The sequence below is a fragment of the Impatiens glandulifera genome, chromosome 7, assembly GCF_907164915.1.
Source record: "Impatiens glandulifera chromosome 7, dImpGla2.1, whole genome shotgun sequence".
Classification (NCBI taxonomy): domain Eukaryota; kingdom Viridiplantae; phylum Streptophyta; class Magnoliopsida; order Ericales; family Balsaminaceae; genus Impatiens; species Impatiens glandulifera.
Window position 1 is genome coordinate 47697269 of NC_061868.1, and position 17595 is coordinate 47714863.

Below are 17595 nucleotides of genomic sequence, written 5' to 3' on the forward strand. Positions count from 1 at the left end.
ATAAAATCATGTATTAAATTAGATAGATTAAAATATGACTTGAAAAGTTTTAAACAAAAAAGTATTTACAAAAAAAATATATATAAATTGACGTATAAAAAAAATTATTTATTTATAATTTAAAATTAAAAAACAACTAATATATAAATTATTAAATATTATCATACATCTAATATTTTTAAAAAAATATCTAATATAAATTATAATTTATAAATATATAACTAAATTATTACCGGTATCGATAGAAAAATCGTTCAACCAAATCTAACCTTTTATCCGTTAAAAAATTATTTAATCGAAACCGATTAACCGATAAAACAGTTAATGAAAACGGTAACATATCGTTTTCCGTTTATTTTTTTTCACAATTCTACAAATATTTGTACTATAAATTTATAAATATATAAATAAAAATTACTCTTGTTGGGCTTAAAAATATATATTAACAAGGTTTTAATATATATTTTAAAATAATATTTGATGATAAACTTAAAATACTACCCATCAACTTGTATTTTGTTTTTAATTCTCAAGTGATGTTTGAATGATTAAAAAGTGGGCCAATGTTAATAATTTCATTTTTATGTGGTTTGAGAATTTGAGCATTTAAATTCTTCATGAATATGTAATGTTTTGTAAGTTGTAAATGTGAAAAAGAGTGATATGTATTTTATTTTATTTTTGTGTTAATTACAATGAGTATTTGTTTTTTTTTTTTGGCTAAAAAACTAAGAAGTGTTTAAGTTGATGTTCAAAAAATAACAATCATCTTAGTTTTTTTTTTATTGGATCTACATTTAGAAAATGGGCAATATTCATGAAAACCTGTAACTTATGGCATAGATATCCTGAATAATAATAATAAAAAAAAAAGGCATTCACCCATTTTTATATATTTTAATTCTCACATATAATAATAGTTTTCTTAATTTAATTAGCAAAAAAAACTTTTATTTCTATTTTAATTCTCACCTATAATAATATATATTTTTTTCAAAATATATGATCATTCAGTAAGACAAACAATTAGATAATTTTAAATAACAGTACACAAATATTGAGAAAATTTAAAGGTATAAAAAATGAATAAAAACAACCCATTATATACTCCTGTATAAGAATGACAATTTGAAACCGTCCTGTAAAAATCAAACTGAATTATCTCGTTTGGGATGGTTTTTCCCCAAAACCGAACGGGGATGGAGCGGGGATGGTATTTGTGTCCCCCGTCCCGATCCGCCCCGATCTCACCCCGTTTATGTCCCGAAAACTATAAAATATAATTAAATATATTAAATCACTAATATAATTGTTTATTAAATATATTTTATAAGAGTATTAAATTTATTTCCTTATAATAATATAAAATTTTAATATATTACAATATATATTATATTTAAAAATCGTTTATATAATATTATTTTGTGAAAAAAATTTATTATTTTAAAATATTTGATTAATGGTGTCCCGGAGGGATTTCTCAAAACTGAAAAAAATTGAACGGGACGGAGATGATATTAAAAAAATTCCTGAAATAAAAATGGGACAGAGATGATAAATACATTCTCCGCCCCCAAACCGCCCATTATCATTCTAATTTAAAAAACATATAAAGGCTACGATGGTAGAAGGAATAAACTTTCAAAGCTAAAAGCATCTTGGATATGAGTATTCTAGTAAGATAATAAATTTCTTTAAAAAAAATATGTACTTTTTTTAAACAAAAAAATCATTACTTATTATTTCAACAAAAAGCTATATATATAATTTTTCTTCAAGTTTGCACACACATGTTAGCATTTTCTATCATTCAAGTCTCCAATATCGAGAATAAAAAAAATCATGGTTTTCACTTTTCATAATTTTCAATCTAAAAAAAAAAAATCAAACAATTTCATTAATTAATACACGCTCTTTAGAATATCACAAAATCTTAATTAAGATAATTCAATACAAATTATGATATAAATGAAAAAAAAAAACATCATCTTTACTTCCTTACCTTACTTCCTTACCTCCATAGATAGATCCGGGATTCAGGTTTGAGTGTCTTACAAAAAAATTTGAAATAGGCATATAAAAAATAAGCAAGGATACAAAGTAAGTTTTATTATTTTTTTTATAATTATATAAACATGATTTTTGTTTTTAAATCAAGGGAAAATGTTAAATTTTAACCGTAAAAAATCATGATAGATTTCAGCCCACTCGAGTACTTACATAAATTTTTTAATAGGTTTGTACAAAAAAAACAGAAAACCGATAACCCAACCGAACCGATAGTTAACCGGTTTTATTTTAACAGTTTATTGGTTAACTGGTTTTAGCGGTTTCGGTTAACCGGTTTTTTACCGGTTAAACGGTTCGGTTTTCGGTTTCCCTATTTTTTTAACGGTTTAACTGATAAACCGGTAATAATTTAATTATATATTTTATAATTTATATTAGTTATTTTATAAATAATATTTAATAATTTATAAATCTTTTTATTTTTAAATTTTAAATTATAATTTTTATTGAATTATTTTTTAAAAACACTATAATTTATATATAAAAAAATTATAAAAATAAATTAAAAACAAACTAAAATTATTTTATTAAAATATGTAAAATTATTTTTATAACTATACAATAACAACGTAGAATTATAAGTTAAACAAATTAAAATAACTATAAAATATATTATATTGTTACAATAAAATAATATATTATAACATATTTCTAAATATATCAATATGACAAGAAAGGATAGAGAATATTATAATAGGAAAGTGCAAACAATAATTTTAAAAAAAATATTTCAAAATTTATTATTTAATTTAAAAAATTGAATTATCGGTTCCTGGTTAAACCCGGTTAACCGATAAGAACCGACCAAACCCGGTAGAACAAAAACCGGTAAAACCGATACCATTAACGGCCGGTTAACCAGTTTGTAAAATAAAAGACAAAATCGGTCTTAACCGGTTAACCGATCGATTGAACACCCCTAGATTTTTATCATACATATTCGGTGTACATAAGCTAGTTCCGTTCACCAAAAGAATCACCGTCCATGGGACTAAAATATGGAAAAAAAAAAATAGATACAAATTGAAAAAAAAAAAATTAAGGTACAAAAGTAATACTTCTATATATATTTGAAAAAAATAAAATTATAACAGAACATATAGAAATAATTTTTTTTTAAAATGGTTAATTAGTAAAATACTCTAGGTCTATATAAAAAAACAAAAATAACAAGTAAGTTTTTTGTTTTTATATTAGAATGGAATTTGTGATATTTGATATCTTATGAGTTGATAGATTTTTTAATTGATTATTTGTTATCCCTTCAATTAAGTTGATAGATTTTTTACCTCTTGAATTAAGTTGATAAATTTTTTAAATGATTATTTTTTATTGATAGTTTTATTATTATCATTGGTATATATATATATATATAATGTGAGAAATAGAATAACAGTCTAAATCATTTGATAAAAAACATATATTGAACCAATTAGTGAGATGGTGCGTTTGTACTAAATATTTGGCTTAGGGTGTGAAAAGTTGTTAACCAATTAAGGAGGTGATTATTAATTAGTTCTACCAAATCAATTATTAGTTCTTTGACCATCCCATATGATTGATATTCAAATCATAAAAAAGTGAGATTATTATACATAATTAGTCAATGTTTTCGTATATTTGTACGGTTAAAAACAAAATAATTCATATTTACCGACTTATTTTCATCAAAATTAAGCAATATATTTCTTAGATTTGATTGTTTTTTTTTTTATAAATTTATGTATGAATATATAATTTATATGACTAATAATTATATATATATAATAAATTATATATATATATATATATATGATGTTATATATATATAATAAATTATATAAATAAATTTAAAATATTATTAGTTTAATTATTTGAGATGTTCAAGTTATATTATTAGAAATGTCATATATCTAAATTGAAGTTGATTTTAAAATATAAAGTGGTATTAATTTAGTTGGTTAAAATGTTAAACTTATATTTTGAGGTTGTAAGTTCAAAACTTGTGTATGTCACATTTATTTTATTTAATTTTTCAAGTTTATGGGTAGGCGGGTCAACCCACGACCCGACTCAAGTATCCAATTACTCTCTTATATATATTAAAAATTACTTACAAAATTATTTGTAAGATTATGCATTTACCTTTAAGCATAGTCTAACATTTAAATATTTTATAATTTTAGTTTTCAAAATAGGTGACTCTAAAATTAACTTTTATTTTTTACTATTAAATTATTTCCTTTCATTATACTATTTATTAAGGCACTATCTCCATTGATCCTCCAATTCTTAATAGACGCTGGCCTCGGCACCGGCTCGGGCTAAATCAAAGTAGCAGCAATCAAGATACATTATTATTTTTTTTTTTAAGAAAATCATTTTGTGATCCTTGAATATTATTTTTGGGTTAATTTTTGCTCTCTCTAGTTGATCAAATTCGTAAAAATGTTAATTTCTTTTCATTTTAATGTATAAATATTGTATTCCAAGAATATATAATAATTTTGAAATATAAAAGGGCCAGACTGGTCAGTATTCACCAATTAGTTTGTGGAAAAAGCCCAAATAGATTAAGTAGAATAGTCTGAGCCCGTTTATATTGGGCTTATTCATATCTAGATTGATTCGAATCAGCCCAAGGAAATAGCGAGTCAGATCCAATATAGCATAACATGTTCATTTGAGTAAACGAGTAGACATGGTTCGCCCCTAATTTTGGGATGCCCTAAAAACTAAATCTATTATATATTATTTTTTTCTAAACAAGTCTCCCACATCATCGATCATATATATATAGATTTTAAGAAATTATCAAATAAATTCATTTGATTGTAAACACTAATTTTATATTCAATTTATAACTTTATAGTAATTTTTTTTAAAAAAATTAATGTATATTGAAAATGATAAAAAAAAAAAAAAAAAAAAACGTTATTTAATAGGTTATCAAACTCGTAAATTCTCGAGAATAACGAATAACTCTCCGACGAACTATACCGACTTTCCGAAATGAATCTCATAAATAATAATAATAATAATAATAATAATAATAATAATAATAACATGATGAATGATACACATCGAACGACTACAATCAATAAAAGTTCGACGATTTCACTACAACCAAATAGTTTACAAAAAAATTTTTTTTGAAGGATAACACAATTATATGTAAATCTAAACTATTAGCTACATCAATCCAATTTTTCCAACAATTATCCAAAACTCGGGGTCAATGAAATCCTAATGATATACTACCAAAGATATTAGTTGTATATATTAATTAAAAAAAAAATTGTTTCTATTATATCAAATTAATATATTGTATAACTTTATATTCAATGTATGATTCAATTAATAGTTATAAATACATTGTTTCTTATTTTTTTAGTTTGTTTAAAGAATTATATTTGTTTCAATTTAAGAAGACAATCATAGGCTTGTTTGTTTGTGGTAGGGGTTATTAGAGTTCCTTCTAAAATATTATTTCAAAATTCAATATTTTTTTATCAACTATTTCAAACATCTAATCACACTTTTATATATTTAAATACCAAAATTATCTTTTATTTAATTATATAAATTTAATTTATCTAAAAAAAATAAATATTTTTTACTTTGAACCCTTAAAAACTATATTTTTTTTTTAAATCTAATCAAAAATCATTTTTTTAAAAAACTCAACAAAAAAAAATTTTTAAAAAAATACTAAATTAAACTAGCTCCTAATACTAAATTTTTAGCTCCTTAAAAAAATAATTTAAAAAAAAGGAACATAATTTGGGTTTACCCAATCCTAACCCAAACCCAAAATATTAATTTGGGTTGGGTGAGTATGGGTTGAGTTGAGTATGTGTTGAGTTGAATTTGGGTTGGGTTAGGGTTACCCAAATTATATAAATTTAATTTAATTCTCTATTATTAATTCAATATAAATTAATCATCTTTCAACCTAAAGTCAAACACGTTTTTGACATTTTTAACACGTTTTTCACACGTTTAACATGTTTTTGGCACGTTTAACACATTTTTAACACGTTTAACACGTTTTCACACTTATAACACGTTTTTCACACGTTTAACAAGTTTTCACGTTTTTGGCACGTTTAACACGTTTTTGGCACATTTAACACGTTTTTGACATGTTTAACACGTTTAACAAGTTTTCACATTAATAACACGTTTTTGGCACGTTTAACACGTTTTTGACACATTTAACACGTTTTTGACATGTTTAACACGTTTTTACACTAATAACACGTTTTTCACACGTTTAACACGTTTTTGACATGTTTAACATGTTTAACACGTTTTCACACCAATAACACGTTTTTTACACGTTTAACACGTTTTTTTTATAGGTTTAATACGTTTAACATATTTTTGACAAGTTTAACACGTTTTTCACGTTTTTGGCACATTTAACACGTTTTTCACATTTATAACACGTTTAACACGTTTTTGACAAGTTTAAAACGATTTTCACGTTTTTGGCACTTTTATGACATTTTAACACGTTTAATACATTTTTGATATGTTTAACATGTTTAAACATGTCAAAAACGTGATAAATGTGAAAAACATGTTAAATATGTCAAAAAGTGTCAAACGTGCCAAAAACGTGAAAAACACGTCAAAATGTGTTAAGTGTGTCATAATAATGAAAAACATGTCAAACGTGTCAAAAACGTGTTAATTATAATAAAAATATGAAAAACGTGTTTAACGTGTTTAACGTGTCAAAAGCGTGTTAAACGTGTCAAAACGTAAAAAAATGTGTTAAATGTGTGAAAAACTTATTGATCATGTCAAAATCATGAGAAACGTGTTAAACGTGTCAAAAACATGTTAAAAACGTGTTAAACGTGTCAAAAATGTAAAAACGTGAAAAATAAGTTAAACGTGTTAAAACGTGTTAAATGTTCCAAAAACGTGAAAAACGTGTCAAGATGTGTCATAATCGTGAAAAACGTTTCAAACATGTCATAAAGGTGTTAAATGTGTTAAAAAACGTGTTAAACATACCAAAAATATGAAAATTTGTGTTCAATGTATCAAAAACGTGTTAAACGTGTCAAAAACATGTTAAACGTGCCAAAAACGTAAAAAAAAGTGTTAAACGTGTAAAAAACGTATTGAATGCGTCAAAAACGTGAGAAACGTGTCAAAATGTGACAAAAACGTGAAAAATATGAAAAACGTGTTAAAAATGTTAAAAACGTATTAAATATGTCAAAAATGTGTTAAACGAATAAAAATGAGTCAAATGAGTCAAATACATGTTAAACGAAAAAATAAAAAATTAATTTGGGTTACCCAACTCATACCCAATCAAACCCATACCCAGCCCATATTACTATATTAATAAGTAATATAAGTTAAATTATGAGTTAATTAAATTTAATTTGAGTTGAATATGGATTAGATAATACAAGTTGAGTTTATCTATTTGCTCACCTTTGAAACTTTCTAGCAGACATACATATTGTTGTGTCCATCTTTCTTCACACTCAGGAGTATATATACCTCATATATTTGATTTCAGAACATGTCTATCTATTGAAAAAGCAGTTTAAAAAAAATTATCTTTTGTTCAACATTTCATAAAATAATATATTGTACAGTAACTGTGAATAGTTCAATATTTCATAAAATATGGTTAATTTAAAAAAAAAAAAATCAACTTAAAAATAACTAATAAAATATTTGAAGAATTGCAATTTAAAATTAAATTATAAACAGTGAAAACATTACAATAAAATTTTCAACCAAGTGATTGTTGGAAAAATAAATTCATACACTTTAGACAGAGTGTTGCTAAAATAGTTACTAAATTTTGTTATTATCCTATCAATAAATTAAGAGGTTTAATTTACTTTATAATTCTCGACAAATTACTTGTAACTAAATTCATGATATTTGTAATCCACAAGATAATTAAGTGTATCATCTTGACTGTGACGATAGATTCGTTTTTTTATTGATTTATTTATAAAAAAAATCATATAATTTGAAAAAACATATTTGAATTTCTTTTTAAGGATTGTATATTTGATATTTGTAATTCCCTTAAATTGTTTTGCTTATGATTTTGTATAATAGTATTACTTTCTTGAATGATATAAATAAATTTGAAATAAATTCAATCGATAACTATAACAAGCTCTAACTCTTTACAAAAATTAATGAGTGATTAGCCTATAATGGCTGAATCAAATTAACAATATTTAAGCATACTTTAATATAAATAATTAAATAAAAGGGAAAGGAAAAAAAACTTTATTTATTTATTTATTTATTTATTTATTTTTTTTTGACTGTTTTCATGTCATTTGGTTGGTTAGAAGTACGGAAACAAGGGATAAACTCAATCCATATTACTCAACTAATATCCGACCCAAATTAAATTTAGTCAACATATTATTCAACCCATATTAATAAATAATATAGGTTGGGTTGAGCTGGGTAACCCAAACCAAATTTTAGTTTGTAATACATTTATTACGTTTTTACTCGTTTAGTATTTAACATTTTTGTCTTAGTTAACACATTTTGTTCCGTTTAATAATTATTTGATTCGTTTTTACCTAATTTAATACGTTTTTTACTTATTTAACACGTTGTTAATTCGTTTAACTAATATTTGATTCGTTTGACCTGTTTTGACTCGTTTAATAACTTTTAGTTTTAACAAGTATATAACTCGTTTTAATCCATTTCACATATTTTTTTTCCACGTTTAATACTTTCTTAGTTGAGGCCTCGTGATAATATCACCTCCTTGCAATTAATTAAGTTGCATATGTTTTATCATTCCTATTATTTTTTATTTTTGTAGAGACACAATTATAAAAATATAAATTTACTATTCCAAATAAACTTGAAGTTGGCAAATAATATAAATTCACAATTTGGAAATAATGAATAGTAATTATCACGCTAAAGTTGACGATTTCTCTTAAAAAAAAATAAAATAAAACAAATTTACACTTACACAATGGATGCAGTGACAAAAGGATTCTTAGCCATCACAATGTGGTGTCAGGATTATTTGGAAACCCGCGGTACTGTAATTGGAATTGAGTTTGAATTTTTTATTTTTTATTTTAATTTATTTACTTAAAAATTATTTTTATTTTAAATATCTTATTTAAAATATTAATTTAGATAAAATAATGTTATGAAATATACTTTATTAATTAAGTATATATTAACCAATTTAAAAATATTTGTCCATTAAACTCCAACTCCAAACAGACAAAAGAAAATTCATTACGACTCATTCTCGTTTGATTTTGAGTCTTTTCTCACATTAAAGTTAGTAGCTCATTCTATTTTTTTTTACCTAAACCCAAAATTTTTCACTCATATTTACTGTTCATAATCCTCACTACCCTAGTATATGAATATATGATTACACCGATCCTTATATTAGACAACAATCATTGTTTGATTCATCATTAATTAATTGCATGCTTTCCAATTCATCCGCCACCCAATTAATTAAGTCTTGTCATCTACAAATGCCTCTCCCATGCACACAAATTATAACAAATTAAATATGATAATCAACACAATTGTTTATTTTATAAACGTGTTAAATATATTGTTTAACTGTTAAAATTAAAATAAAATGCATATTTTATCTTTATAATTGAATTTTATTCCATAAAAAATTGTATAAATTAAAAAAAATGCTTTATTTCAAAAAACCGAATGCAAATGCATGTGAGTATAAAGAAGAAATTAGACATTTGAATATATTAGGAATGGAAAGAAGGAATCTCGACTTTCGTTTATTTTTAAACTTGGCTAGGTGATCAGAATCCGGTTTGGAATTAGGTCAAGACAAAAAGGAGAAACGAAATTAAAAAAAAATAAATTACAAAAAAAATTGATTTAGAAGAAGAATTGCTTATTGGCATATTTATATTGCATAACGAAACATATATGACATACAGTAATCTTTCGCACATGAATAAGAGAGGGCAAACTTATTTATTAAAATTCAAATCATTTTAGCTTTTCTTTTCATATAATTGAATACTTTCAAGTTTTAATTATAAGATTAATTCAAGACATTAAATCTAAATCTAATCCTCTAATACAATCAATTCAAGCCTCTAAAGAAACTTGAGAATTTTATAAATAATAATAACCACTATAATTATTAAATAAACATATAAATTATGTTTAAAATATTTGTTAGATCTCTTCAACCTAGGCCTTTGCGGTTGAGATTATTGAAATAATCTAGAAAGTGACTGGTGATGATTTTGAGGAGATGTAAATATTTTTTTTGGTAAAATATAAAAAATGTGGACACAATAGGTTAAGTACATAGCGTGTCGTCTGACGAGCTCGAACCCAAGACCTCAGAAAGACCGATAATGTTCACCTTTTGTTGTCGCCGGGATAGAAGAAGATGAGATTTAATTTGGAAGCTAAATAGTCAAAATTTGGTTTTGTTCGTCCTCCTGAATTGACTCAACCAACCCAACTTCTTCGTGAATCAACAAGACAACACATTTCATGAGAACAATTGGATTAGTCAACATTTAAGATATATTTTGTTTTAAGAAGATATTTTTTTTCCCTTAAAATGTATTTTATTTATTAGTAGACATTTAAGTTGTTTATGAGAAACAAAACATGAGAAAGTTAATTAGAGATCTCCATTTGCTATCCTAATTTAAAATTTGAAACGTGTCCTGAGCCTTTTGTAAGTGACAGATCTGGAGCCCTCTCAAATTTATGACACGTAGAGCTTGGGTTCATGCCCATTAGTCCTTGTTTTTTTTTTATGAAATTTTAAAATATTCTGTTACTTGGCAATTAAAAAAAAGACAGAAATTTTGGAAAAAGTAAAAAACAAAAACCATAGTAGTCTCACCGTTCCTATTGATGTGCAAAAAAATCTATTTATACTTCTTCTTATTCTTTCTTCTTACCCTAATAACCGGTGCCAAATACGTCTATCATCATATTTTACTAAATATTTTTTCAAATTATTTTAAAATTTGAAATAATTTGAATCCGGTCGGTTCATCTTCGTACGATCCTTCTTATTAAATCAAGAACAACAACAAAAAAAGAAAAGAAAAAAGAAGACATACAATTGCATAATCATGATGAATTTGAAGCCCATTTCATTCATTTTCTTGGCTATTCTATTTCTCATCCTTCTTGCTAAATAGCATCATGCAGAATGCATGCATGTCTTTTTAACATTCTTAAAAAAAAACAAAAAAAAAAAAATTAAAAATTGTTTTATTTGATCTGTTTTGTTTTTAATTATAACATTCTTAACCAATATTAAAATTGATCAAATTTTTATTCTAATTAGAGCATTCTTAACAAATAATAAAAAAAATTGATTTTCAAATATATATATAAAAAAATAATCTACTTATAAATTTTTAATATTTTGGACATATTTTATATAAGTCGTTTTAACAAAATATTTGAAAATATTTAATTTCTATCATTTCGCTATTGCCTATTCTATCAAATATCTAAACTATATTCCACAAATTAAAAACTAAAGACTTTCTTATTATTGTAAAAGTTCGGTAAGGAAAATTGAGTTTTCACGTATCCTTTAGTTTTTGAATAACTTGTATGGACTATCATTTAACAAAAAAAAAAAAACTGTTCTAAGGTTTTATTTAGATTCAACTATTTAATTTATTTATTTGAATTAAGATTATAACAAACTAAATTATTTAGCATATGTTACTAAATATATAATAAAAAAAATAATTAATGAAAAAACAATAGAATTAACAAAAAATCATATCAATTTCATCAATTACTAATATATGCATCATATTTCATCAATTACTAATATATGCATCATAAGTCTTTTCTAAAACAAAATCAAACTAAACTCATTATTTCTTATGAACAATGATCCATGCATAATAAAATGCATGGATAGACACAGCAACAAGTACCATATTGGACACATATTCAATATAGGGTGGCTGGGGGGGTGGCAGGAGGGGTGGTAGGGGCGGTGGCAGGGGTGGTTGGGGCGGTGGTAGGGGTGGCTGGGGGGGCGCCTGTTGCTGAATCAAATCTTCGTAAAAATCAATTATGAACCTAGCCTGACCAGCTCCATGTCCAGGATTATCCATCTACACACAGAAAAACAACAGATAATTGAACAAATGATATTGATTTAACAGAGAGAGAGATGAACCTAACCTGACCAGCTCCATGTCCAGGATTATCCATCTACACACAGAAAAACAACAGATAATTGAACAAATGATATTGATTTAACAGAGAGAGAGAGATGAACCTAACCTGACCAGCTCCATGTCCAGGATTATCCATCTACACACAGAAAAACAACAGATAATTGAACAAATGATATTGATTTAACAGAGAGAGAGAGATGAACCTAACCTGACCAGCTCCATGTCCAGGATTATCCATCTACACACAGAAAAACAACAGATAATTGAACAAATGATATTGATTTAACAGAGAGAGAGAGAGAGAGAGAGAGAGAGAGAGATGACTTATAAATCTACAGGAAGAACTACATTCATCAAACTACTAATTAACAAACTAACAGAGGCAAAACACAAGATAATTGAACTGTTCGAATGATATTGATTCAACTATAATCTATTCAACCGATTAATTATCATCTGATCAAGATAGAAGAAAGAAGATGAAGATCTATTGATCGATTAATTAATGATCTATTCTTACTGACAGGAAGAAAATACTTACCGAGAAGAAAGAAGACGAAGAACTCGGAGCGGCGGAGAGCAGAGCAGACAATTTCGAGTTTGATTAGTTTAAACTAAAATGTTTCTTTTGTGTTTGGTTTTTTATGTTTCATGAATGAATGTATATGCTTACTCTCTGTTTGGTTTTGGTTTGAAAATGTTAGGTTTAGAGATTAATTTGAGTTTGAGAATTTGTTGTTTGTTTAGAGATTAATAACAAGAGTAAATAGAGAGAAAAAAAAGTGCATAGATAGATTTCCCCTCTCTTTCTCTGGCGAAGTGTGATGTGAAACGGCGGGCGGACGACGAATCATCATATTCGAAGCCTTCTTCTCCCCCGAGTGATTCGTACATTGGTAGCTATATCAGTTTGACGTCAAAATACGAGATGCGGTACGAGGAGGGAGTGCTTTATTACCTCAATCCACAAGACTACTCCTCCACCATTGGCTTGAATAGGGTTTGTTTTTTTATCCTTTCCCTTTGCCTGCCAGTTGATTATATATATACTATCTAAACGTACTATGATCAAATTTCATTATTCATGTACGTGGATATATCTGTAGTTTGTTTAAGTATTTTATTTTCAGTTGTAAAGTAAGTAGACTCCTCCTCCATGGGGGATTTTGTATTTATTGAAGTTTTCTTTTACACAATTCAAGTATTGAAGAAACATTGAATAATATACTATATATATTGGAATATCCCTTTCTCTATTTTCTAGTTCAATAAGCTTAATTAAACATTGAATAATATACTATATATATATATATATACATATATTGAAAGACTAATCTCGTTGTTGACTGTAACAAAACAATTAAACCCTTTATTTACCCTGATTGCAGAACAGGAAACTGTTTGTTCAACTACACTTAAAAACAGTTAGTTTTTTAATTTGTCCTTATTAATATACAGTTTCATTAGTCATTCATAGATAGCAGAGTAATAATGTTTTACTTTCACATTACTCCTTAATGTGTTTGTTGATTGATATGCTTTAGATTGCTATATATACAAAGACCTAGTCCAACTTCTGCCAATACAAGTGAAACAATAAAAAAAAAAAAAAAATGATGTTTATTCCTAGAGAACAATGTCTAACTGAAATGGCTGCTGCACTTACATATACTCTATACATTATTTATATACTTCTGTATCCAGATCTTTTTAATTCATAGGCGTACTTCTAAGGCTTAACAAAAAACAAACAAACTTTATATAAAAGCTTTGTTTTAGTGTTTCACAATCTACTTTGTTCATTTTCATTTGTAGCTAGGCTTCATCTTTGGTACATATTGAATTTTATTGTATTTAATGCTTATACCCTTATATATACATGAGTTTTCCTTATGCCTTTTGCAACAGTGAGGTCTTATGGAACCGAGGGGAGAAAGAAAGATGGGCATCAAATACCTCCTAGTGATAAAGTTTACGAATACATTCTATTTCGAGGATGTGACATCAAGGTCATTCATACTTCAACACTTGTTCTCCTATACAACTGAATTTTTTGTTCCTTTTATAACTTTATCCTGGTAACATTCCTTTGATTGTATATGCCTTTTTCTTCTTTATTGACGATGGGAAGTTCTGAGCTAAGGTGTAGGCTGCTTTTTTGGGGGCCATATTCAGACCTTATCTGTATACCTCATTGGTTTCATTTATGCAGTTATCTTTTCTGGGGCCATATTCAGACCTTATCTGTATACCTCAATGGTTTCTTTTATGCAGTTATCTTTTCTGTTTTGATAGCTTCTACATAGTCCATCAGATACCTGGAAACTCATCCTTTTATGTCATGTCTTCCCTGTACTTACGCTGTTCATGAGAAATACCCTTGATTAATACACCAACTAAAACTGTTTATTATTTCTTTTCAAGTATATGAGCTTATTTATTTCACCTCTATGAAAAGAGCATTAGCATTTTATGCTTATGGTGTTTGGGACTCTTGGATCCTATTGGATTTCAGGATTTGCAAGTAAAGCCATTTCCTACTCCTGAGGAGGATGCCAGTATAGACGACCCTGCTGTGGTTATTCAGGTGCTTTTTTTTTCGTTTTTTGGTGAAGTCACTTGATGTGAATAATACTAGTTCAGAATATTCTAAAGATCCATGCCTCAGTTCTTGTTTGTTTCATCTGCAGTCAGCGCATAGCATGGGGGGGACTGCAGGTTCATTGAGATCATCGGCCTACATTAGTAGTGGTGGGTCCATGACAGCTCCAGATTTTAGTCAAGAAAATAGGGTGGTCAATCCTGTCACACTGGCTTCACATCAAACTGGTACTAACTCTAGTCAAGTTAGTTCTTTACAAATAAGTCCAAATGCAAATGTTGCATCTGCTGCCCCACAACGTTATTTCGAAGGATTTGATGGAAACTCAACTAGTGAATCATACATACAGAAGCTACCTAATCCATTAGTGCCTACGAATCAGCTTCCACCTCATCCAGTGCAGGTTTATGAAGAAATGAGTATATTCCAAAATCCTATTGGATTCAGTTCATCTTCCCTTCCTACTGCTAATTCTGTACAGTTTAATATGCAACCTCCTCCCGATCCGAATGAGCAATACAATCTGGTTGATATCTCATCTCACTCCACTAACTGGTAATACAGTGGACATGCCTTCTTTTTCTACATTCAATCAAGGCATTGGATGTCCACTTGTTTCTGAAGCTGATTTAGGGTACGCCTATAGTTCATTTCCACCTATTCCAGACTTCACAACAGGTCAATTGTCTGAGGAAGGACCGAATTTTTTAACAACAGATCAGTTGGGTCATCTTAGGCCTCCTGTGCTGTCAACTTTGGACAATATCTATGTTGATCAGAAAAATATGGATTCTATTAGTGCTTCATCTTCAATAACTGCACCAGAAGTTCCAGTGGCATTCTTGCCATCAAATCTCCCTGGAAAACAGGTTGGTTAATCCATTCCCTTTCTCTAAATGTCAAGTTTCTTTTTGAATATTAATATAACTCTAAATTAAAGGAATATATACAATATTTAAAAGAGTTATATAAATATACCATCTTTTTTCAATCCACAACTACAAGTTATGCCAGTTATTTAAAGGTGATCTTACTGAATGGGACATTTCTTAAAATATTCTATTTATTTGCCTAACTTGCATTTATTTTTCCTGGTGGAATGTGGGAGGATGGATTTTTTATAAAAAATATTGAATTGAGCTCTTGAACCATTTTTGTAAAATCAACCCTTAAAATTGAAACCACTCTTTTTTAATGCATGACATCGCATCATTAAAGAGGAACTCACTAAAATTCATTTGGCCGCTCTTCCTTTTCCAGGATTGTTGTGTTCTTTCTCTCCCTTTCACTGAAGAATTTGATTTTGAAGCAATGAATGAGAAGTTTAAAAAGGAAGAGATATGGGGTTACCTTGGAAGCACTAGACAAAGGGAAAAAACTCTAAGTGTTTCCTCTCCTCAAAACTTGGGTAATGAAGGATTGTATGGATCAGAACTACTGAAAATTGATAGCAAAGTAGGTGTAATGAAGTTTATTTTTCTGTTCTTCCATTGATTATATGCATAATTATGGTCAAATTAATTAATTTGTCCTGTGAACAGCCTGCTTACAACAAGGAAGAGTTCTTTGACACATTGTCAAAGGCCTCTTATAATAAGCACGAGTGTTTCAACACACTGTCTGGTAATACGCACATGCGTGGACCAAGGAACGGACCACCTAGGTTTTCTAATCGAATGAAGATGGATAACGAGGTCTGTTTTATTATTTTATTATTTTCACTGGATATTTTAATGTTATGTCAATACTTCATCTTACTTTGCAGACTTTTAGCAACTTCAACCAGAGACATTATGCTGGCTACGATGCTCATGATGAGACTTACAGAAGCCCTCACAATTGGGGAAGGGATTATAACCATGATGGAAGAGGAGGCGGTGAAGAGTATTATCCATATAAGCTTTGAGTTATGTTGCATGAAGAATAATGTGGGCATGTATTCCCTGGTTTTATAAAATCTAATGCAGGTTTATTATTTTCTTTCTGGTCAATGATTACATGTTCTCTTATCCTCATGAATACTATATTATTAAGCAGGAGGTTTATTACTAAACTATTTTCATTAGTTTCTCTTGTCAATTTCTCAGATTAGTGACATTTAATTTATGTTGGTAAAGCATTAGGCTTTATATGCATTTCTTTTTTGTGAACATTTTAGTTCAAGACTGTTACTACTTGAGTGAGATGTTTTTTTAGGAGCATTCCTTTTTTTATGGACTAAATAGTGATTTTGAAGAAATGTGTTACAGGAATAAATAAACACCCTCTGTATATTTGAAGTTTGAAATATGAGAGAAAGTAGAAGGCTCTTTCTTTATTATTGTTTCCTGATTCTCCTTATTTCTCAAGTATAAAAGAATGGTTTACAGTGTTTTGTTTTTTAGTTCTCTATGGTGGGTATACTTTGCTTCTTCATGAAGAAACTACTTTTGTTTGTAATCTCTATGTTGACAGTAGTAGTCCTCTTTAGATTGGTCCAAGATGTGCATTTGGGTACAATTTGGCATGTCTTGATGTTTAGAGCTACAACAGCTGATAGAATTGTTGAGCCAACGGCTAACAGGACTAGGATGGCCGAGCCAACAAAGACATCGTCCTTGACCAGGTAGGCAATCGCCGTCTAGCCATCCTTCCTTGACCGTAGGGCTGCACTTTGTTCATGCTTGTTGTGGCTGAACTTATTAACACCAATGCAATCCCAAAGCTGACCCTGCATACTTACAAATTATTAATCAG

The 17595-nt window shown here is 27.7% G+C and overlaps 2 protein-coding genes across 3 annotated transcripts; one reads left to right on the plus strand and one right to left on the minus strand.

Annotated features, from left to right (window-relative positions):
• Positions 1 to 11908: 11908 nt before the first annotated feature.
• Positions 11909 to 13298, minus strand: LOC124946142 (insulin receptor substrate 4-like). Of its 2 annotated transcripts, XM_047486710.1 has the most exons (5): positions 12799 to 13298; positions 12466 to 12495; positions 12364 to 12393; positions 12262 to 12291; positions 11909 to 12191 (listed from the first exon to the last, which is right to left on the minus strand). In XM_047486710.1, exons 2-5 carry the CDS (start codon positions 12493 to 12495, stop codon positions 11946 to 11948), a joined length of 336 nt encoding a protein of 111 aa, XP_047342666.1. In that variant the 5' UTR covers positions 12799 to 13298; the 3' UTR covers positions 11909 to 11945. The 2 variants fall into 2 exon arrangements, with proteins under 2 accessions (XP_047342666.1, XP_047342667.1); XM_047486711.1 differs by having other exon boundaries at positions 12466 to 13298.
• Positions 13299 to 15287: 1989 nt separating this feature from the next.
• LOC124946141 (decapping 5-like protein) lies at positions 15288 to 16909 on the plus strand. Its single transcript, XM_047486709.1, has 4 exons — positions 15288 to 15728; positions 16120 to 16314; positions 16401 to 16553; positions 16625 to 16909. The coding sequence occupies exons 1-4, from the start codon at positions 15369 to 15371 to the stop codon at positions 16763 to 16765; spliced, it is 849 nt and encodes a 282-aa protein (XP_047342665.1). The 5' UTR covers positions 15288 to 15368; the 3' UTR covers positions 16766 to 16909.
• Positions 16910 to 17595: the final 686 nt, after the last annotated feature.

Excerpts from the sequence above, each read along its gene's own strand:
- LOC124946142 (XM_047486710.1), bottom strand. The coding sequence starts at position 12,495 with ATGGATAATCCTGGACATGGAGCTGGTCAG. Across the intron at positions 12,394-12,465 it reads CTGGACATGGAGCTGGTCAG|ATGGATAATCCTGGACATGG; the intron begins GTTAGGTTCATC and ends TTCTGTGTGTAG. Across the intron at positions 12,292-12,363 it reads CTGGACATGGAGCTGGTCAG|ATGGATAATCCTGGACATGG; the intron begins GTTAGGTTCATC and ends TTCTGTGTGTAG.
- LOC124946141 (XM_047486709.1), top strand. The coding sequence starts at position 15,369 with ATGAGCAATACAATCTGGTTGATATCTCATCTCACTCCACTAACTGGT. Across the intron at positions 15,729-16,119 it reads CAAATCTCCCTGGAAAACAG|GATTGTTGTGTTCTTTCTCT; the intron begins GTTGGTTAATCC and ends TTCCTTTTCCAG. Across the intron at positions 16,315-16,400 it reads TACTGAAAATTGATAGCAAA|CCTGCTTACAACAAGGAAGA; the intron begins GTAGGTGTAATG and ends TCCTGTGAACAG.